The sequence below is a fragment of the Glandiceps talaboti genome, chromosome 8, assembly GCF_964340395.1.
Source record: "Glandiceps talaboti chromosome 8, keGlaTala1.1, whole genome shotgun sequence".
NCBI lineage: Eukaryota > Metazoa > Hemichordata > Enteropneusta > Spengelidae > Glandiceps > Glandiceps talaboti.
Window position 1 is genome coordinate 7,625,820 of NC_135556.1, and position 25,420 is coordinate 7,651,239.

The 25,420-nt window shown below is 35.6% G+C and overlaps 1 protein-coding gene across 3 annotated transcripts in view; it reads right to left on the reverse strand.

Moving 5' to 3' along the window:
• Positions 1 to 25,420, reverse strand: part of LOC144438538 (gamma-aminobutyric acid receptor subunit alpha-6-like) — a 62,381-nt gene that overhangs the window by 12,532 nt on the left and 24,429 nt on the right. For all 3 annotated transcript variants that reach the window (XM_078127611.1, XM_078127610.1, XM_078127609.1), the window contains exons 5-6: positions 17,312 to 17,532; positions 15,196 to 15,278 (exon numbers count right to left, since the gene is read on the reverse strand). In XM_078127611.1, the coding sequence (XP_077983737.1) occupies positions 15,196 to 15,278; positions 17,312 to 17,532 (304 nt within the window). The remainder of the gene's footprint in view (positions 1 to 15,195; positions 15,279 to 17,311; positions 17,533 to 25,420) is intronic.

Here is a 25,420-nt window from a genome sequence, read left to right on the forward strand (position 1 = left end):
GGGTATGGCAGCAGTGGGATGTGGAGCCGGTGGCAACGGTTGGATGCAATCACAAAATAATACAAAGTTAGATAAGACAATGGCAATGTAAAATATGACCCTCCCCATATTCCATTTTCTCAAATATGGCCCACCCCAAGAATCGATTTTTAAAACGTTATCTCATCGTTTGTAGTTACTGAAGGCTACATTTGCTGGTTTTGATATATTTAATGTATTTTGTAAGTGGGGCATAATGGGCTGCATTTATTATGAGTTTGAATACTTTAAATTATTCATTTTAGGGACACTTTGTTAGATAACCTGCGTTGTGATAACGGATAGAGTCGTGGCGCTCTAAGTGGCATGAAAGTTGAACGTGTATATATCTGTTCCAGACATTCTTTTATCATGGATTTCACACTAGATATCAGTAAAACTACAGAACAAAACACCCTTGCCTCAGTTGAGGATTGAAACCAATTTGTCTAATGTCTATGATATATCTGTTTACGGGTGAACTAATTGCTACATTTTGTGAAGCTTCACTTTCGAGCTGAGATCTCCTTGTAAAAAAATACCATGGCTGTATTGGGAGTTTTATCCTCATATGCCATGTATGGTTAGTATAGTGACAAGGTCCTGCGATTTTATTGCAAACAATACTGACAGGAAAATCTAGATTGTAGAGTTACCAGGTCAGGAAAATCGGCTGTGATCATAAAACTATCAACTTCAACCATAACATGACGTACACATAACTGCAATTTAATCTGGAAAAACGTGGGTCCAGAAAAAATGCTCATCCTGGAAAATGATCATATATAACCAAAATGTGCATTTACGTGGAAAGATTGATAAATAGTCTTTCATTTCAAGTATTACAGATGTATGTGTTAATCTGTCAATATGTAACGTTGTAATGAAATATATTTGCCTTGATTTATACCTATGAATCAGTGTATTTTATGCATGCATGGAGAGTGATTCAGTTTTATTGTGCGGTTTATAACAAAAATTGTATAGGCGTATCTGGTGATTAGTGTAAACAAACTTTCAATTCAAAAATATGTTTAATTATAACTCTACTCTGTATATTAATTTCACAAAGTATTAACGTTATTAATCCGCTGAACGGATAAAGGTACACCTGTAAGTATAATGAAATACAGAATATTGCGGCGAACAAGCACGATTTCTGGCTAAAATCATTGAAACGAATATAATATGCAGTTTCTTCTTTTAGTAAGCCCTTTTTTATGAATCATGATGTTATTGACGTGTCTCTAACTATGACAGTCTGCAGTGGAAACTGTAAAATACACATTTCAATACATGTATTAACCATCAATGACGGACAAAGACAGAACACTCGCCAATGGCCAGTCAGAGGGGCTTTGAAGTATGAAATGTAATTATGCAAGGTTCTGTATAGTTTCCTCTTCTTTTAACCCAACTAATAGCGTTGAATGACTAACGGCAATAATACACGTGAAAACATCTTTTGTTGTGTTAAAAAGAACACGGAATAACGGAAATTACCCTACGATTTACAGCCTATCACACAATAGTAACATACTTTTGAGAATTGTGTGCACTGAACAAATCGAGACACGTTATTTATTCTTGAAAAACTCAGAAAATGTGTCAATGGCATACAAAGAATATTGTTCTGTTTTCCAACTGTACGTTTTTGTAAAGCAAACTTTTCTTTCAAAGATTACATCGATTTCGGAGAGTTGATGTAAATGTGACTACAATGTTCACTGAATATTGTCAACAGTATTGAGAAATTAGAATGTATTTGACGAATACTGTTTATATAGTCTGCACACACACACACACACAGTTGATTTCTCTGTCTGCTGCGCTTTACTACGTAGATATGGTCGTCGTCGTCGTCATAATATCACCACCATCACCACCACAATCACAATCACGACTACCACTACCACCACACAGACTCATGTAGTAATAGTATGCTGTAGGTCTACGAGATGCGGCCGGGTTTTTTTCCGTTTTTCCAAATTTTTTTCATTTTTTTTTCTTGCTGTATTGTTTTTTATTGTATTGTTTTGGAGTTTGGGAGTTTTTTTTCATTGGTTGTTTTGGGCAAATTTAAATTTATTCATTCAGTAACATTTCATTCACCTTTACTGCCTTGGCTTTTGCTTTTTCTTTGACAAGGCTGAAAATGTACATTATCAAACTATCGTAACAATTACTGCATAGTATCGATCAAACCTCACTTCTAAATATGTCCAAGTAGCTTCTGTTCAAGAATCAGCCGTCTAGTCAATGTTTTAATATATGTCAATGTTTGGCAGAGCATGCCCGTCCGAGACGTTCCTACATGTGTGATACATATCAAACAACTGAACTGTTCAAAGCACCGACAGGTCTAACTGTATACTTGCATTCGTGTAATGTCAACAGATCGATTCTCTGTGTCAAGTGATTTTTGTTTGTCGAGTTTTTTACGGGCAATTACTGATTTGTCAAATCTGTAGGCGGCATCAGATTCACGACAAGAACGTTTTAATTGAAATCTAGCATCGGTAAAGTTACTAACAACAAACTAATATCCCCAAGGGAAGCGACTTCAAAGTCTCATGTCGGAATTGACAACATGATACGCCTTGAGATCCAAATTTGTATTTCGTCTCAAATGAACTGTAACATTTGATTCTTGCACAAACATTGTCTTTGAGTATATTTGAGGTTTCAGTTCATAGGTCCACACGTATAATGGAAAGAAAAACGACGTAGAACCCAAGTGATATTCCGAACGATCTAATAATCATCAACGAAGACAGCATATTTCGATTTTTCAATACACCCATGAAAAAATGACATAGTTGCAACTGGTGCTTTCTTTCATACTATCGATAAATATTTATTCAATAATTTAATCTCCTGATGGGACTTCCTACTTATTTTGTGTGGATAATGTCTGGTCGGTACCTTTATTCTATTTCTGTAGGAATATCGATCAACATAAATAATACAGCTAAAATTGGCCAGAAAATTTCAAAAGCAACAACAGGAGTATACTATTTTCACCAATTTCATCAAAGATGTGATATCAAAGTCTCATATATTTTAACATGGTTTTGGAGATGTAACGAGCACATATTACATTAGATTTGTGGTAATTAGTTTTTTTGAGATAAAGAATCTAATTACCAACGGCATCAAATCCCCGGCCACTTTATTAAATTTTACAATATCAAACCTACTATTTCACTGACGTCAACATTTAAGGCGATTAGCTATTAGAGAAAGTATTGGTTTCCAATGGCAACTATTGGTTCGCTGTTTCCGACTTCTAATGCTGTTGTAATGTGTGAGGTGTTTTATGGCCGTAGGTACGAAAGTATCATGGTGATTTTTTTACATAAAACATTAATCGACAAGTTGCCATTTACTAAATGATTATTAGCACTCACAATTTCTTGGATTGGAGATGAAACCACTGATTACGATAAGAATGGTAATTTACTGTTTTTATCACCTTGGTTTTTATGACCAAAAGACGTTTGCATGATCCTTTACGCCATTTGCTGTATTATAAATCATACCACAGACACTGGAGTGAGAACGTGGCGACATGAATGCTAAAAATGCATAAATCTGTCTCAGTTTGGGCTTTCAAAAGTTTTGTTCTATTAGTACACTAGAAAACTTTGTATGTTGTCACTTGTTCAACAGCCTACCTTGTACCTATATATGTCAGGCGATACTTCGGACAAGGCTGAACGGCAATAATATGTTTTTCAAATCGCCCTTTTGAAACGTAAGAAAGCTTATTTAACTGATTGCGTTAGATATGGCGGTGTCATATTTTGACTGGCTAACTTAGGCTGGGATGAACATTTACGGTAGTGGAGGGCTGGGGAGCAATTTGGGGTCATGAAAGAAATTGAGGATTCAAGAGGGGGCATGAAAATTCTGATGGTTTACCGAGGAAATTTTAAAATTTCTCGCAGCATCGCCGCAATTGCTTCTACGACCTATATATTCAGTTATGAGTTGGGTGACAGCCATGCGAATGCATTTACGTACGTCTCTCTCTCTCTCTCTCTCTCTCTCTCTCTCTCTCTCTCTCTCTCTCTCTCTCTCTCTCTCTCTCTCTCTCTCTCTCTCTCTCTCTCTCTCTCAAAATTTTGAAGGCAAGGGGGACACCCAGGTTCTACCGGGGGTCCTGTATAATTACACATTAAAATATGTGCAGCCAGGAGGGGGGACAATTTATTTGAGAGCGCGAAGGGGGGATGCGAAAATATTTTGACCAAAATTATTTCTTCCCAGCCCCCCCCCCCTGTACATTCTGACCCCAGCCTTAGATAACTAAATGACTACCAAAGTGTTCATTAACGTGATAACTCAAATAAATTACAAAGGTTAGAACCACACAAGCCGTTCAGTTTTTTAGCATTCGACTTTCGATCTGTCTTGTCGACCATCCTGATTCAACTGAAAATGGTATTTGATCCATAAATGAAGCCATGATGGTCAATGCATTCCATTAGGTAAAGTATACAAATAATATTACATATTCATCTTCAAGTGTATATCTAGGAATATCTCGATCAATAACTACTATATTCAATGTTTGTTTATTGTCAATATGACTTCGTGTGTGTGTTTTCTTCACAATTGAAATTTACTCAAGATAAGTCGACAAATTTATCAAATAATCACCATCTCCTATGTAATCATCACTGGTTTGACATCCATAATTAACTTAATCTACGTCATTGTTTCCATGGTAACGATTCCGTTCGACCAGGAAGATTACACGAGCAGATAACATTAAAGTTAGCAACGTTGTTTTATTGTTAGATTAAGAAAACAATGACTGTCACAAACTTCTTTTGAAAGTCATTGGTTTCTGCCAACATGAAGACAGACACGTTTCTGTCATTTGGGGGTATTTTAAGTCTATGTTTACAATTTCACGATACTTTGTTATCTCGAGTACCTAACCAAATATGTAAATTTTGAGTGACGTATTTACTTTGCTGATTAAAGCATCACAACACCGTCGAGTTGATGGACTCGTTGATAGGCAGTGTAATTTAGCAAACGGGAAAACAAAAGGTAGATAATTTGATAAAAATAAAGAGAGAGACGAAAAACGCCTATATCATTTCCTCGGTGTCTCATCAAAGATTAATTTAAGATAAGAACGCAATTTGTATAGTACATCAACATTAAATCAGGAGCGAGATAAGGATATGGAAGATTTATTGCAAATTCAGTACTTTCCTCGTTTCACCGAGTCTTGCCTCAAGTTACGAGACTGTAAGTGCCACATGAAGCCAAGTTTTACCACGGTCGTTCTACATCATCACAACGCGCGTTTACGTCATTGGTTCTGGTGTGCCCGAAATATGAACCAACACGTTCAGAATCGTCATTATTTTCGCCACTGTTTCCTTAAAATTAAACTTATGATAGTGTAATGGTATTATTCTTCAATATATCTAGGAAAGACTAATGGGTTACGGGGTTTGTCTCTACTCGTCTTTGACTCGTAGTGACAAGGCTCCTTATGTCGATCGTATTTTTTCTCGACTGAATGAGGGGGAATAATATCTAATCGTTCAATATATCGATGCGTTGTCAAAAGCAAAATGATACAAAATGCCCATATTCAGCAAATGTTAAAGGGTATAGCATTCTACTACCATGCCTCGCCCGTTAATGGTTCTCATTTGTTTGTATGCTGCATGAGCTGAACAACGTAGTATTGCAATAAACAAATTTCGCGAAGAGAAGTTATTACAAGGATGTCCGAAAGCCAAATCCAGTGCATCCAACATAGAATCATCATTTTCGAACTATTCTGTACACCAAACTATTTTCTAAACATGTACATGTACTACAACAATCACAAATGGAACCTAGAGATATACTTTTTTTGCATCTTAAGTGAATAGGCGTGACTTATAAGAACAGTGCTCATCAGGTTATTATCAAAATCTTGAATATTTCATTCCACGTACAATATTGTTAAACTGAAACACATTAGTGTTCACACTTTTATTGATTCAGCAAACTGTTATTTCACTATCACTTCGTAATTTGATTTGACGAACGTATACTACAATGTGAGTACCATTTGCCTTGTAGACAAAACCCTTTCTGGTGCAAATGCTCAACAGGATAAAAAAAAATATCGCCTCTCGCATCAATTACATTACAGTGGTTGAATAAATACTATTTGCATATTATCGATCCCTGCTATGATACATGTGAGATAATCAGAAACCAGTATGTCCCTCGATTTGTCCGAAGGCAAGTGACGAACCCTGTCCAAACTGATGGACCCAGTAAATGCGATCATTATCAAAAGGAGCTACTACACTAAGTCTCTTCCATCCTTTCCAAAAAACGGCCAAGCACGATTCTCACTCCGTAATCATCAATTTATAGTGATTCGACAAAAAATCTTATTTTTATAATTTTATACCTATCCTCATTCAGTTGTAATTATTTCGAAAATTTCGCTGAAGAAATTTACGTTTGTTTCTTTTTATTACAAAACTAAATACGCAAGGACGAGCCCATCGAACTGGCAAATACGTTGGATCATTCAATCCTTCGTTAGTTCATTCATTCATTCATTCATTCATTCATTCATTCATTCATTCATTCAAACGTTGGTTGCCACATCCCATATTTCGAATAGCTATTTCATATCTGTATTTAAGAGAAAATACAACACTATGCCTCGCCAGCATTAAAAGACTCCACGATTGTGAATACTAGTATACAGATTTGTGGCATTTGCCATCCAATGCAAGTCAACGCGGATTCATTTTCTATAGATACAATTTTTAACAATACTTAAAATTGGCTTTGCAAAACTCAGTAAGTGTTACAGACTGCAGACTAAAAAACTACAAATACACGTCTGCTTAGTATAGTAGCACAGATCTATCCCCTGTGCAATCAGTGATGTAAGTTCATGTCGTCATTACCATTTTTAGGTATTTGCAGTGTGTCAAATCTGACACTTTATCTCATTTTCAACCTTTACATGTAAGTCGATAATGAATACAAGCTTAAATTATCTCCTCTGGCAATTTGCGATTGTTGGCGATCGGCGATTGTTAGATGACAGAATTGACTTTTTTACTTCTCCTGTCACGTAATTTGATGAATCGGCGCTAACTCTCCTGGTGCACTAGTAACACGACTTCTGTCAGCAGTGTAAACAGGAAAAGCGTTTGTATTGTTCAATCTTTCTTCGCATTATGTGTTGCTATAGAGTAGCAGGGGAGGCAAGGTTGTTATTCTGTATGTTAGCGTGTACACCAGCCGGGCTCTAGCTTGTGTTATAATCCATACATCAAAATTTCGAACAAGTTGCGCCAAAATACAAAACTGTGAATGAATCAAAATTACGTGGGCGATATTGATAATGGTAGTTGACAAAACACAAAAGATTGTTAAAAGTGCGGTACATATTATAGTATATTATAATAGGTGAGTGTCAAATTCAATCATTAGTTTTAATATTTGTGATTTATTTCTGAAAAGGAAAGATTGTGAATTTTGTAGAAAACGCCGTATTTAGCAAGATATTTCAGTTTTAAATGGTGCTTGGGATAATTGCGAAAATGAAATATTAAAAAGTCTTGAGAATATTAATGGTGGTGTGGATTACAATAATCTTGCCGAGGGCTTTAGCAAGTACATCCATAATCTTGTCAATGATAGTATTTGTATTCTGATTATTATAACATGTATCGATGGGGTTGGACTAGATTAGTTGTCTATTTGGCAATCCCTTTCCCATTTATTTATGTAATTTTTCATACTCTCTTTACTGACTTGTATCTGGGAACAAAAGTCATATTATTAAGTCATACTACCATAATGGCGCCAAAGGTTGAATTGAATGCAAATGCAAATGCGCATTTGCAATGACCTTGGATAATGGTTGCCAAACATTGCGGAAGTCACTGTCACTGTCTCTGTCACTGAGTGACATCTGAGGTCCTGTTTTATATAAAAGTTCATGCTGGGATATCAAACCATTACAAATATCATTCCGTAATTTTCTTGCCAACTGGGGGCGTTTGGTTCAAGGCTCAGAATTTATTTTCTGATTAGGTATGGAAGGCTATGAATAAAATCTACTGCATATGTGATTAGAGTTAAAGAAAATACCCATTGGTGTTCGCATGAAAGTATTTGATGCAAAAACTCCTTGGCTGTGAATTTTTGGATTTTAACAAAGTTAGATATAGAACTCTTGCTTCAGAAATTTTAACATTATGATAAGGGTCTTTAGGGTTAGCCTGTTTGAATGTAAATGTTTCTTCGAATATATATATAATCGTCTACACTAATCTGTTGTTAATTGTGTTTAAAACGAGGTCCTACAATTAGTTGGCAGTCTGTGTACACGTAGGTTCGTGACATCACATCTAGTACTGTCTATTAATAACATAGAGTGATGTTAATTGACCCCATTAAACAAGCAAATGATCATCAAGTATTTATAGTGCAAGCCATTGACATAAGGGTGGACAGAATGGCTTGACAGCTTCCATAATATAGTATGGGTGTAGACATTCGAGTGGTACCAGCTGAATGAAAGAACAAATTATAAAATTTAGTAAATTACTATTTTATCCATAAGTCGATGTTTTAATATCGAAGGTTAGTTTCAGAACTGTACGCTCACATCTAGTAGCATGGATGTACACACTTGAATGGTGTCTATTACGTGTAAAACATAAGAAGATGTGAAATTAATTGCTACTTTCGTTATGAATATGAAGCACAAGATACAGGTTTACTCGGGCCTCGTAATACTGATGTAGACCCTTAAATGACGTCCCTAAATACGAACCTTGCAAAGATACTGTGAAAATTTAAATTTGTACTTGAAGATGAAGGTCAAGGTCAAAGTGTACGATGTGGTAGTGTGGGAATGGTACCATCGGTGTACAAAACCTCTGGAGTTAAATTAGTTGTTGTATTGCGTTGTGTTCTCTTCTCTTCTCTTCTCTTCTCTTCTCCTCAATTTTGCTCTCCTTTGTCTTGTCTTGCCTTCTTGCCTTCTTCTGTTCTATTCTGTTCTGTTTGTTTCGGTTTGTTTGGCTTTGCATGGTTTGGGATAGGGTGGATTTACTTTTGTATAGGGAGTCCGTAGGAACTCGCAAAAATAGAGAAAATGCTGCTATGTATTACCGATTTAAGACATGATTGGCGCAACAACAAATATTGTCATTGGTTTATCTTTAAACACTGATACCGTTTTGGTATTTAGCTATTGATTCCCAAGAAAACTTTACAGGCGTTTTGAAGGTTCTATAACCCATGCACAATACAAAAATCAACACCAACGCTTTTATATTACTAGGTGTTGCTCCCGAAACATGACCGTGTGTTTAATGAAAATTGACATCATTAGTTGGCAACTACGTTAGTTTAATTGATATTGGCGTTTTAAGTTCAGCAATATCATGCATAGTTGTAGCTGAAAGCTTCAAGGTTTTAAGTATATTGATTCCAGCTTTGGATTGTTTAAGATATCGGAGATAGAATCGGCAACATATGTTCGAGCGATAAAACTTCTTTGTCACCTGTGAGCTGTCTGAAGTAATCATAAATCTATAAAGAGGTTAAGACAACATCACCTTTCAAACTAATGGTGCATATGGTACACTAAAAATAGCTGTTGAGCTACACATACATACACATGCACATGCGTACATACGTACACACACATATATATGTATGTATATATATATATATGATCGCACAATGCATGAAACTCCGAGTTACAACCAAGAAAGAGTTCCAGTACTACCAAAACTATATATATATATATATATATATATATATATATATATATATATATATATATATATATATATATATATATATATATATATATATATAGTTTGCATATACTATGCATATATATATATATATAATATATGCACACAGATTATGTATGTATGTATGTATGTATGTATGTATGTATGTATGTATGTATGTATGTATGTGTGTGTGTATGTATGTATGTATGTATGTATGTATGTATGTATGTAATATGTATGTATGTATGTATGTATGTATGTATGTGTGTGTGTGTATGTATGAATGTATGTATGTATGTGTGTATGTATGTAGGATGGTAGGTAGGTATGTATGTATGTATGTATGTATGTATGTATGTATGTGTGTATGAATGTATGTAGGTAGGTAGGTAGGTAGGTATGTGTGTGTGTATGTATGTATGTATGTATGTGTATGAATGTATGTATGTATGTATGTAGGTAGGTAGGTAGGTATGTATGTATGTATGTATGTATGTATGTATGTATATATGTGTGTGTGTGTGTGTGTGTGTGTGTGTGTGTGTGTGTGTGTGTGTGTGTGTGTGTATGCATGTAGTAATGTGAATGTGTTTTTCAAGATAGCCATTCATAATCTAAACCATGGTACATTATTGGAGTATAAACTATTAAATGGAAACCAATTTTTTAGTGAATGAATAATATGACAAAGTGGGACTAGTAAAGTGTACAAGTAGGTGTGGATGAATTTATCAAATGTGTCATTCTGTATGTCTTTGTTATGAGACTGAACACTTCTTTCATAAAAAAAGACAACAACCTCCGGCCATTTCATTATACCCATAGTATTATAATACCTGCTATTCAACGATAATTAAATCTGATGTTATAATTAGGTTACATAGAATAAATGAATCCTGTGTTGTGGATGATTTGTAATTAGGGCAATTAGGGAAACTTGCCAAAAGCAATTTTAACTAATGAGTCAAAAATAGTAACCATTTATATCGTTAAAGGAAAGAAATTATATCTATAGAAAGAAAATTGAACTCTGACCTGCATTGCACAAAATGTGTCAAGTTGACTGACTGAAAAGTGGTACACAGGTCATCTGATAAGGCTAAATAAAATAAAATGTTTGTTTTTGATAACACGACTTCAGATAGTAGGGTAGGTAGGATTTTTTTTTAATTTAAATTTTTACACATTACTTCGACCCCTAGATAAAATACTCGTCGGTCACAATATTTCCGAGGGAGTTTGGTGAGATGGAAAAGAAGTAATTAAAGCCATATTATATGTTCACTAGACAAAATACAGTGTGCAGATTGTACTGTTATAGTCCAAATGGACCTGGTTTTTCTCTCTGGAATACGATTTTTTTAAAGTGACTACAGATTAGACAAAGGCATGAAGGTGTACATCTAAATAGAAGTAAATTGTTACCATTTTACCTTTTTGCATGCATAAACAATGTTTAGGGTCGGGGGCTTATACTATGGTAGGTCGAAAACACACTTTATTTGGGCTTATGACAAGGTACTACCGACATCATTTTCTCGCATTGCATCTATGTGTGTCATGTAAATGTTGCAGTTACCGAAGGTACACTCAAATCGTATAATTATATTTGAATAACTAATGTAAACACTCGACTTCACCAATATCGCACGCATTTCTAGTTGTGACAGCAAATACACGCTAATGTTTAGAAACTTGTCAATAGAAGTGTTCTAGAGTGGCGGTTGGGATTTTTAAAGTGGATATTCTTGAGGTCTTGTATTAGACACGACGGATGCAGTATTCATGTTTGTTTACTTTTCCATTGAACAGTAATACACGGACCGGATGGACTTAGATAGCTTTCCGTGGTTTTATGGAGTAAAAGGTCAGTGGTAGGTCACATGTTTTCAACTACATACTGGGGATACTTGTATTTCTGGAATGCCGCGGGGATAAAGTTTTAAAATCAGAACATAAATTTGAGCAAATTTTAACAGCTCTAGGGAAAATTTGCTCCGAATAACTTTCCTTTCACAATATTCTCTTGGCACACAACGATATAAACGTGACCATGAGGTGGTTTTTTTTGGTGTGACATTTTTCTCCAAATTGTTTGTTCTCTCACAATTCTCTCGACATACAACAGTATAAATATGATCCTGTGATATTGGGTATGGAAATGTGTGAATTTTATGAGATACGCATACTAAGGTCACATCCCGGCCACCGGGTCATTCTTCATTTTCACACCTTCCTAATTATTTTAGGCCAAGTTCTGCATTCATGGCAAGAGTCCCCATTAATCAGCCAGCCAATATGACTTTATACTGCTACAAAAGCTATTAATCGCCATACATTACTGATTTAATGCTCTATTTCATCAACAGAGTCTCATTAATATTGGAAAAGGATTACTCATATGAAATATTGACAACGGTAGGTTCATAAAGTATTGTACTTGGAAAAGATGTTAATAATTAATGAACACTATGCGACGACAAGGCATAGATTTATTGAGTATTGCTCTCAATTATATGTCGTTGATATTACATACACTGCATAAATAAATAACCTGTACCGATTTATTGCACAAATAATATTAAACGTTTTTATATAGCCTTTCAAAATGACAGTATGTTTTGGGGGAAACACACCATGAACAGTAATATCTGTCGTTACGTTTAAGTGTGATATTATTTTTCCTTTGTCGAATACTGGAAAGAAATATAAACCGGTGGTGGAAGGGATGCGTAGTAGTTTGTTCAAACTGAGTTTACAAGCTTTTTTTACAAGCTTTTTTTTATTCAGGTGAATATATTTACTTAAGATTGAACTATGCTCAAATAATGTCAATGCATGCATCCGAAGGCGTTCAGAATCGTATTCTGAAGTAATTAGTACTACTGGTGCCATTATATAATTTCCTCGACATTTTAGAATACGTATACTAAATTACGTCATCGAGTTATTTATGCATTATGTATAAATACCAGGTTTGATTTCCGTCAATCGGAGGTGATGGTTAAGTGTGTTTCATTCAGTAGACTATTACAGGTATAAGTTAATATGCGGCAAATATCAATTTCCAAAAAATCATAGACACATCCTACACCTCTTTAATGTCTCAGAAATAGGAATAAGATTAAATGTTTCCGTTTTAAAAAATGCTTATATATGAGTAGAAGTGTAAAAGGTAGTACGCGAATATAGATCTGGCCAATAGCAAAACAATAACCTTTTCCTATGAAAGTGTCTATCACGTTCGTACCTATTTCAGGTAGTTGGCTTTGTCGCCTTCAGACATCACAAACGTACTGCTTCAATCTAATGAATTTCTTTCAGCGGAAATACATAACAATTCTTGACAGTTGACGTTCTTGATTGTTACTTGGAGTTCGCTATCTTTTGATGATCTCCAAGAAGGGCAAGTAGTGTCGCGAGCTGTTAGTTTCACAGTTATATAGTTAAAGCCAATGATGCCGCGAAATAAAGAAATTGTGCTAACACGAAGCTTACCGACCTTAAGCTTCGCAGTGCTGCAATTAGCAAGCGACCAAAGTGATGACGGTGTTTGCGTTTCTGAGAGATTGGTAAATTTGAATGAAAGTGAATAGTAGCGAACGCAAATGACAGTGATAGAAGACTGTCATTTCATTTTATGAAAAAATTGAAAAAAAAATGAATTTGACATGTAGGTACGTTAAGGTTACTGTGGATTTTTGTTATTAAAAGTGCTATCTGTGATTAACAGCGAATTCCAATCATATAATTTGCATATCAATACCCTGAATCTCATGCAAGAAGACACCAATACACTTTATCTGTATGCGCCAGTGTATATACCTGTCGAGACTTTATGCACTGCTGCATTTACTTAGACGTTTGCGACATTTTTATCGTTTTCCTCACCCGTAGACCCACTTTGCACATCTGCTAATGTTTCAAATACATGTATCAACACAACTCATCTATGTGTCATAAAGTGTCGAAGTTAACTAAATATTAAGTGAAACACTATCTAATAAAAGCAATTTACCATGTTACTAGTACATACCGTATGACGTAATGAATGTTAACGAACTTTTCGTGGAAAGTAACTCATTGGGGCTTGTAAAATTGCATATAAGAAACCTGTAGTTAATCTCGCAAACACATACATACATACATACATACATACATACATACATACATACATACATACATACATACATACATACATACATACATACATACATACGTAAGAACGTACGTACGTACGTACGTACGTACGTACATACATACGTACATACATACGTACGTACATACATACATACATACATACATACATACATACATACATACATACATACACACACATACTTACATACATACAGACAGACAGACAGACAGACAGACAGACAGACAGACATACAGACAGACAGCAGACAGATAGAGACAGGCAGACACACACATACATACACACACAGCGATACACACACAGCGATACACACATACATACATACATACATACATACATACATACATACATACATACATACATTCATACATTCATACATAACTGATGACTTGGTATTTAATGTTATACTATATGACGGTCAACGTACTCATAAACCCACCCTGAATTTACGATCGAACTATGCAATATTTTAAGATTGCACATAATACCAAGTAAAGCTATCATCGAGTCATCAAACCAGTTCGTGAACGTTTTGAACTGCAATAAGTAATTACATGATTTTTAACTTAGCTCGTCGTCGATTAGTTTTTCCCCAGGCGTATAGGGCCCGCTGTTCATAATGCTAATGCACAAATAGTCAAGTTACATTTGTAATGCCATCTGCAATATATGATATCGACCTGCATACATTTGCTTTTCATGAATCTTGCATATTCTTGATCTGTGACTACGTCTTGTTTCAGTAGACAGAGCTGTAGCTCTCGGTGTCTCGGTGTTATTTGACAGTATTAAAATTATGATATTTTCAAAATATGTGAGACGTAACGTCATGTCCGGTTTGCATATTAACCAACCAACACACAAATCAGTACGCAAAAGGCACAAATATACGTAGTACACTCATAACAAAGAAATGTATGTATGTATGTATGCATGTATGTATGCATGCATGCATGCATGCATGCATGGATGTATGTATACGCATGCATGCATGCATGCATGTATGCATGCATGTATGTATGTATGTATGTATGTATGTATGTATGTATGTATGTATGTATGTATGTATGTATGTATGTATGTATGCATGTATGCATGCATGTGTGTATGTGTGTATGTGTGCATGCAGGCGTGTGGGGTTTGAGTATTCATGATATAGCTTTCTCCCTTTAACGTTGTTCGATCGATTGGAACGTGTTGTACACTTACTGCTTCCAAACACCAACGGGCAGGCTTGTCCATCCATAGGGTAGTTCTCAAAATACATCTTACACTCGGCGATGATTGTTAGTCTGTAAAAAAATACATACATTCAGGAGTTAGTATCCAGCAGTGATACTAAACACTGCCGGATTTGCCGGCAGACGGAATGATAAAGGCGTATCTCGTTAACAGATCACACAATATCACCGTAGCACATCATTAACCACGGTCTCATAATCAATTTTAGAGATACATGCAACCACAGGTGGCCGTATTAGGTAGGTAAGTAACATAGCAGCGTATCAACTCTAGTGATCTATCGTGCTGGTAGCAAAGTGTGTAATTAAAATAAATGCTATGTGAGAAATTAATTTCGTACAGAGCTGACTAGTGACAGGCCAGTGATATTAGAAGAATTCGGAGGCACTCATTGTGTTGACAACGTATTCCTATCAATATAATAAAAAAAGAATTCTCGACTGTGGTTTTTATTTTATCATTCATTATGCAAATTTCATAGAAGTAGAAGCAACGCTAATTGTTAATGAACTGTGGTTCATGGAATTGGAGCATTTCATATGTGTGGGGAGGATATTGACACATATCATATAACCCTGCACGTGTTCTTAGGTTCTAACACATGTGTCAGTTTTGCTAACATAATAAATGAACACTTCTTGAAGTTGTGTCAGTTAATTTCATTGCATGTACCGGAAATCGCCGAGTAGCTTGACATGCAGGTTAGAAGCTTGTCAGTAAAAAGTGTTTGATTGGAAAATGAAATATGGTATTTTCATTGTGAGTGATAGCAAATTCACGGATCATTAATGTTCAAATATATTACTACAGATTACTAGTGATGGACAGGACACAACTGGAAACTACCAAATTTACTCGAATACCTCTGGGTATATAGAACATCTGCAGCATTCTGTTTAATGTAAATGTACGTCTGTGTACTATATAATATGATTTACTTTATCAGTAGTATTGATGTTATAACAGAATGTGCCATGCTACTAAGTATGCACTTGGCATCAATACCAACATCATAAAAGCATTGCTACATCACATTGTCTGGCTTGACAATTTTTTTTTACTGAAAATTGCTACATTTCATCAATTGGCGCGACAGAAATCTATAACATCGCTACAATTTATCGTCAGGTTCGAAAGCAAATCTTGCAGATATTCCTACATTAAATTTCATCTGCTTGCTCGATAAAAATCATACTAATATTGGTAATTTTATCGTCTGGCTAGATACAAATCTTACTGCCTTATTTCACCGTCTGGCTTGGTAGAAATCTTACAGCCTAGGGCAGGCAACTGTGAGAAAGCTCTTGTGTAACTAGTCAGACTAACCAATTGTATAGCTTCAAGACATAAGACTTGACTTGATATTTTCAAAGTAGCAGGGATCCATTTCCAAGTAAAAGTCGTTTTAAAGCTAAGGTAATCCACAGCCAGCTTTTTTTTTTCGATGCCTAGTTAAGTCAACGTAATCAAAAGTACGCATAAAGATGGGTGCATTTTCCGAATGCACAGCTATGGTACTCAGTGGTCCAAATTATTATAAAAGAAAGACTATAGATCAAGGAGAATGCATCTAATGTCAATACAATCAGGATTAAAGTATGTATAATGTGAAAGTCTCCAAATCTTAAAAAAGCCACTTGACACAGGTTTGATGACAATGTAACCATTAGGGCTTGTCTAGATGCCAACTCAGCTGAATGGCCATAGTATGTTTATGATAAGGATGTCACTGATCGTTTAGTCTGAACATGCTAAAAGTAACTTGGCATAATGTTAAGCAATCCAATTTGCACAGTTCTTTGTCCAACGCTGTACTTGCTACATGTACTTGCTACAATGTTGCTACATTTCATTATAACACTATTACAATGTTCAAGTAAGATTTTTGTCACGTTAGACGACGCTTTGTTTCAGGTTTACTGGTTTCCACGGTATTGTAATTGAAAATATACAAGCAATATAATTATATCCTCTGTTCTTGACATGACTGGTGTGACTTAATGAAATCAACATGATCTTGAAATTCATCTAATAATAGACACCAGGAAACATGCAGCGACCAAGAACTAATCGAAAATGATACCTTTGTGTGTACAATACGTCTCCGTTGGGTTTAATTCGGAATAACCTGTTCTGAGTGGTTATGGAATGGCCGTAGGATCTCTTCCCATTATGAAAATATGTATCAGGATACCATATGCTTTCCAACATAACCGTATTCAATGAGAGAATTTCGTACGGGTCATCGTAGGCCAGGCGGGGATCATTCCATCGTTGGCGGAAAAACACATCAAGATGGTACTCCTGTAGACACAAAAAGAAACATGTTTGGACTTAAAGAGGAGTGATTGATCTGATATTCTCGTATTGTATCGTTAGTCTGCGTGTGCCATCTTGGATTCACTTGTTTTTTCACAGTGGATCGCATTTCATGAATATTTCATGGGCCTTGTGAATATCCGCAACAAATGAAGCGACAACCATATGTGTCACTGCACCTAGTATGAGTTTGATCATTATGGTAAGATTCGAAAAGCAACAGAGCTGAAAATGTTCCTCACACGTGAGCGCGGGTACACAACGGCAACAGACGTGCTTTCAATATTGACGACATTCTTAGAGGAGAGAATAGTTTTTGAAAGGAGCATGCGCATTAATAGAAAGAAGAGAAAAAAAACAAGAATAAAGAATAATAACGACGACGACGACGACGACGATGACGATGATGACGACGACGACGACGATGATGATGATGATGATGATGATGATGATGATTATGATGATGATGATGATGATGATGATGATGATGATGATATTGCCTACAACAACTTGCATTCTGCTATGACGAACGAAAAGTTATAAAGTTGCGTCGAAAACACTACAAATTTTACAAATTTATCTCTACAGATTTCCGAAAAGCACAGCTAGGACACATTCTGACGTTTAATTATACACTAGGAAACTCTTCCGCTCTCGTGACACCACATAACTCAAAATGGTTTTTACACACAACATTTAGTAAACACAATTATTACGGTTGGCAGGAAATAGCGGGAATTCTTTTAAAATGTACATATATGCACTCCTTTCTCACTGTATGTAGTCCAGTAAACACGTGATTCAGACGTGCAGACACGTGAAAAATAGAACCCTAATTACACCTAACAATCTATCCAACTGACTTTTAAAATTTCCTCTCCGCCGTTTACTTTTAAAATAAGACATGATGCCAGTCAGTATGTATGTGATCTGCATATAAAATAAAAGTCGGCGAAATTTGTTTGAGGATAACATGAATCTGAATTCCTATCAAGCGATTCCTCTCTGTACGTTATCAGAATTCCTGGCACCACGACATACCCGGAAGACACATTATCGATGCCATACCTCCATCAGAACGCTAACACATTGCTCTTTACACAATATATCTTACTCTGTACATTATGTGGGTCATATATCATGCGGAATATAATTCTAAATTCTTTATCCTAGCTAGTTTTTTGAAATCATACACAAACTGTTGACTTGTATGTTAGCGATCTTTTGCTTTAACCTTCAAGGTTTGATCTAGAGCATCTAATACACAATTAGATTAGACTGTTTCTGAATACAACCATTCCACTCAAGCTAGGTCAAATCTTATTTTTCTTTTTGTTTACACTATTTTCTTTCAGTGTTTTGTTCAAGTGTTTGTTTTTTGATAGAATCAAAAATTCACCAAATGGATGATTAAGGAATTCATAGTGATTCTAAGTTAATCCTCTTTTCATGAAACGTGTTTTAGTCCATCTCAAGTTTTCATTTTTTGAGGCGAGTATTACCTTATATAATGATGTATACACATACAGACAGGCAGGCATGCATGCATGCATGCATGCATGCATACATACATACATACATACATACATACATACATACATACACACACATACATACATACATACATACATACATACAGACAGACAGACAGACAGACAGACAGACAGACAGACAGACAGACAGACAGACAGACAGACACAGACAGACAGACACAGACAGACAGACAGACAGACAGACAGACAGACAGACACACACACACACACACACAGACAGACAGACAGACAGACGGACAGACAGACAGGCACACACACATAGACAGACAGACACATACACATACATTCATACAGACATACATACATACATACACACACACACACACACATACATACATACATACATACATACATACATACATACATACATACATACTGCTGTTACACATAATTGTTTTCCTATATACATCAAGATTTACTCAAATTCACCTTGGAATGTACTTTTCATCGGAGTTTAAAGGTCGCAACTCATCTCCCAAAGCGAACACGTGGCCGTCACCTAATATTATTATTAGCTGTCAATATCAAAATGACGCTTTGACTGACATTTCAGACGGCGCGTAACGCTTTCTTTAATACCTATAATTTCCCATACCACCATGAAAATTCATGGAATTCAATTACAGCCTGAAAAAAAATGAATTGCAAGTAAAGATTGGGTGCTCACACCAAAGATTATTGCTATAAAAATAATGTACATATTAGCGTGAATATAATGGGGTTGGAACACAATTCAATCTGCGATAAAAGAAACTACAAATCCAATCATATCTAACAAAAAAGGCACGTAGCACAATGTTAGGCGTGATTTATTAATGCCTGCCTGGTGTCTAGGTCCTGTGACGACTTTCCAATAACAACTTACACGATTATCGTTTCACTGCTGTATGCTCTAACGTCATGAAGCTAAACGGATATCCGAGCCATACTATAGCTCCAATGAAACCGTATTGTGCTAACTCACATTACTCCAAAGTTAGAAAGCTTCAATCGAAAAATATAAAAAAAATTCCCTTGAAACAATTTCTCTATTTGTTTTTAAATTACATATCCTGTTATCATTATTATATTTACATTTTACTTGATATTGAGTTGGTATTGCTTTTGAACAGTTTTTACCTCCCGTAAGGGTACGGGAGGTATTAAAATACAAATGTCTGTCTGTGTGTCTGTCTGTCTGTCTGTGTCATCATTTTCTAAAATTCAGCTGGCTCAATTGTAATGAAATTTGGAATATATAATCTTTAGGGTAATAGCTAGACCTGATTAGGTTTTCAGCCAGATCGGTTAATGTTTAATTAGAGAAATTTGCATATTATTGAAATCAAATAATTAAGCAATTTCTTAAGACTGCATACTTCAATTTCAATATAATTTAGTATATTCGTTATAAAAACATACATTTGTCCTATAAAAATTGATGATGTACCTTACAGCGTTAACGAATAATTTGCATAATTAATTATTTTTGGTAATTAGGCTATATCTTAAGAATGCATACTTCATATTCAACATAATTTAGTAAATACGTTAACCATAAGAAAACACATATGTCCTATAAAGTTAGTTGATGTACATTACAGTGTTAATGAATAATTTGCATAATTAATGATTTTAGGTAACTACGTTGTATCTTAAAAATGCAAGCTTCAAATTTCGTATAATATGATACATATATCAACCATAATAATACGCACCTGTCCTATGAAGTTTGTTGCTACAACCTTTACCTTTTAATGAGTATTTTGAATAATGAACGATATTCAGTAATTAAGCAGTATCATGCACTCTTCAAATTCCGTATAATTTGCACATACATTAACTTAAGAAGGCACGCTTGTCCAAAAACAAAGCCTGTTACCATATTTTTTTTTATTTTAATGAGTTATTTGCATAATTAGTGATTCCCTTACGGGAGGCATTCAGTTTAAATCTGGTATTATTTGTATCAACTACGCCCTATACTAACCGATATATAAGGTACATTTCGCTTATTTAGCTTTACTTGTAAGAGCAAGGAGCAAGGTAATACGATATATTCCACCCTTAATGATAAAACTGATAACGTTAGAACCAAATTCTACTTTAAAAACACGCTTCTTAATAATGATGAGTGTTGCTGATTAATTTCAGAAAGACTATACAAGTTATTTTGTTTTAATCTACAGCGTAGAGCACTTTGTGGTAGAGCCAACATTTTATTGAGAACGTTTTCTGCATGTACTATATTGGTGAAACGGCGTCTCCTTACAGCTGTTTGCAATAATATATACGGAAACCATTTATGATGTGACTGCAATGTAAGTAGTATGCAAAATATAATTGTCTGTCACAACAATGTGTTCCGGAGGCTGATAGGGCTTCCAAGTTCTGCCAGTGCATCTAGGATGTTTGTTTTCGATGCAGTTAATTCACTCTGTTTTGAGAAGAAATGCGGCATTTAGGTTTACATTACATGTACGTCTTTTTGGCAGTCAAAATGTTCTGATTAATCGTGTCATTACATGTGATGTACGGTTTGATGGGCTTCAGGCCCACTGGCTGAAGATTTTACATTGCTTTTTGTCTTTTAAAATACCTTTTGTAATATTTTGCTATTTGTATTTTGATGTTGTGTAATATTTAAGCTGTCTTGTGGTGTGTTTTTGTTCTTCTCTGGACTATGCGTCTGTGATAAATAATAATGATAATAATGATAATCTAATTCCAAGCATTTGTATGCGCAGAAACCATAAATACAAATAAATGTCCTACGTGTAATTCGTCATAGTTTTAATTTTCCTCTGCAAATACTCGTGAGATATCAATTAAGTTTCTTGCCGCCAGTTTGAGTGGTTTATCGCAGACTACAGGTTATCTATGCGAAAACTATATATTAAATAATGTATGCATTAATAGTTTCTCTTGCATAGACAACATCTACATTATATCAATTTTATAGAGTTCACCCCGGGGGTTTTTTCTAAGTGAATTTCTACGCTTCGGAAGCAACAATGACTGTCATACGCATCGCAGAATATCAATTCTTAGAAGATCCAGCTAAAGACATTCGAGATGAATTCATTAGTGGCCGCTCACAATAGTTTCCCTTTTAATGCTTTTAATTCAGTCTCAGTTGTTTTGTAACCATCAAACTAAGAAAAGGTATATGTATCGCGTTTCGCAAATCTAAGATCTCATCAAGTCGCATGCATTAATTGTATTATCAGTCACGTCATTTATTACAAACGAGATATCACTGATATTAAATTACGTCATGCAACACGTAATTGCTTAATATGATCTATGAAAAAGTATTGTTTACAATTGTGTTTAATATGGATTACATAAAATGCCGTGGGAATAGCAATTCTCAATAACGATACTGAAAATAATTGCATAAATGGAAAATACCTCCCGACACAGATAATTATCAGTGAAGAGTGCTCATCAGCTGTTATATACAGTGCTTTACGCATGAGTGTAGGCTCGTTTGTGTTTTTTCTCTCAAGGCAATGTCATGTCACTAAAACTTCGACAACATGAAGTCGTGCTGTAAACGTACTCAGTGTGAGAGTGCGCATGTCCTAAAAGCACCGGATTGTATCCTCCTTGATTTGCTCATACAATTGTAAACTGTAAATCAAAGTTCCACCCTAGAGTGCAGACGGGTTCGTCAGCTTCAAAAGATTTGGTCAAAAAACAGATCGAATGCAACCAAGCATCCCATAATATGAACAGACAAGTTAATTATACATTATACATACATGGAGAACTTGTCGACTTTGTGGTCTGGACTAACTACTCAATTCTGCCAATGGCTTCCTATGGGACATCTAACCGGAACTACTCTCTTCTGGCTAGTGGAGTACACATATTGAGTCTTAGTTCAGACGGTGAACATCCTAATGAATTTAAATATAAAGTTGTCGGTGCTTGCTCCCCAAACTGCTCTCATTTCCTCGAGTGCAGAAGTAATAATATTTTCGGAGCACTGCGACTTTAGTGGCGAATTTCCTTCCAAATATAATATAACTGAATGAATATTAAAACGTTTGCTCAGAGTTATCAAGCGATTCCTTCGTGGATATGCTTTAAAGCAACATAGGAACTACTGGCGGCAACGCGTAATTTTAGTCTGAACATTTGTTTATTTTAATATTTGATTAAAGTCTGAACGGTAGACATTTTACGGAACTATATTTAGTCTCATTGTCTAACTTGAGCACGATTCCGTGTAAATGCATCCCCAGTTCTAACCACAACACATTCCACTTGATACTACTGCATGATGCTGACGTTCACTCAGATGGAATAGTCCTTCGTGAATCATACAGATTTCTGCTTGGAGACAAAGTTTTGTTAGTGGGTACTGGATCCCTTGTTACTTTGCTAGGTTTTCGAAGCGTGGGACCCCGCGGCGCGCGTATGTTAATCGGAAGATTGCTGAGCTTTAAAGAAGTACATTTGTAGAAGCCTGGCCATTACTTGACTTTTGTAAGAAATTGAATGAACACACTTTAACTTATAGATAAACATGAACAGAGGAAGGTAGCGTTAGTTAATGATTAACAGGATGATTAATATAATGTAATAATATTTTATTTGCATAAACTAGGCCACTGGCCTTTCGTTACATTTCCATTACCTCATACACTATACAGGTTCAAAGGTCACTTAACAAAAATTAAATTCAACTAATGTGAGACGCTGTACAACACACTTAAATAACTATACAAAACCAAAGGAGTTTATATTATACAGTTATGTTGTCTTTTCTTACCACTTCTACAAATAAATTTGGCTAGTCCAATGATTTCATCTCTGTTTCTTGTTTGCATAAGTTTAATGAAAGTGTAATAAGTTCTGTTTTCTAGGAGGTGGGGTGAAATATATTTGGTCCGAATATCCTCAGACAAGGGGAATGTCATATCACAGGATGATTAATGATGGAATTGATAGTTGATACTAATAAATTATTAAGATACCGAACAAAGTATGAACTAATTAACATAAGTAAGTGGTTAATCATATTTGAAGTCACTGAATATCTCAATTCAGAAATGTGTTTTCCTGCAAATGTTTACCAGATGGTAAAATACAATTACTAAAGTTAAATAGAAATGTTTTGCGTGATAACTACAGTGGGTAGTGGAAAGTATTGTACTTTGACACACACACACATAGATAGATAGATAGATAGATAGATAGATAGATAGATAGATAGATAGATAGATAGATAGATAGATAGATAGATAGATAGATAGATAGATAGATAGATAGATAGATAGATAGATAGATACAGAAAGACAGACAGACAGACAGACAGACAGACAGGCAGGCAGGCAGGCAGGCAGGCAGGCAGGCAGGCAGGCAGGCAGACAGACAGACAGACAGACAGACAGACAGACAGACAGACAGACAGACAGACAGACAGACAGACAGACAGATAGATAGATAGATAGATAGAGACAGACAGGCAGGCAGGCAGGCAGGCAGGCAGGCAGGCAGACAGACAGACAGACAGACAGACAGACAGACAGACAGACAGATAGATAGATAGATAGATAGATAGATAGATAGATAGATAGATACAGAAAGACAGACAGACAGACAGACAGACAGACAGACAGACAGGCAGGCAGGCAGGCAGGCAGGCAGGCAGGCAGGCAGACAGACAGACAGACAGACAGACAGACAGACAGACAGACAGACAGATAGATAGATAGAGACAGACAGGCAGGCAGGCAGGCAGGCAGGCAGACAGACAGACAGACAGACAGACAGACAGACAGACAGACAGACAGACAGACAGATAGATAGATAGATAGATAGATAGATAGATAGATAGATAAAGACAGACAGACAGACAGACAGACAGACAGACAGACAGACAGACAGACAGGTAGGTAGGTAGGTAGGTAGGTAGGTAGGTAGGTAGATAGATAGATAGATAGATAGATAGATAGATAGATAGATAGATAGATAGATAGATAGATAGATAGATAGATAGATAGATAGATAGTATTTTACATTGACACGCAAATATATATTGAGAGAGAGGGGTGTATAGGTATATCAAATATTCATTAATTCAATAGGCTTCATATGACAAATCTGTGTTTTAAAATATCATTTTTGTGTCACATCATTGCAGATATCTTACTATGCAACAAACGTTGCAAATAGAATATTAAAAATCAAAAAGATGGATTTATTTAGATTTAATCACGATTATAAAAAAATCAGAGTCCCACCGAGACCGAAAGTCACGTCGGTATTATGTTCATTCTTTTGCTAAGGGCAGAAATAATGGCAGCTTAATATCTTTTATGAGCATT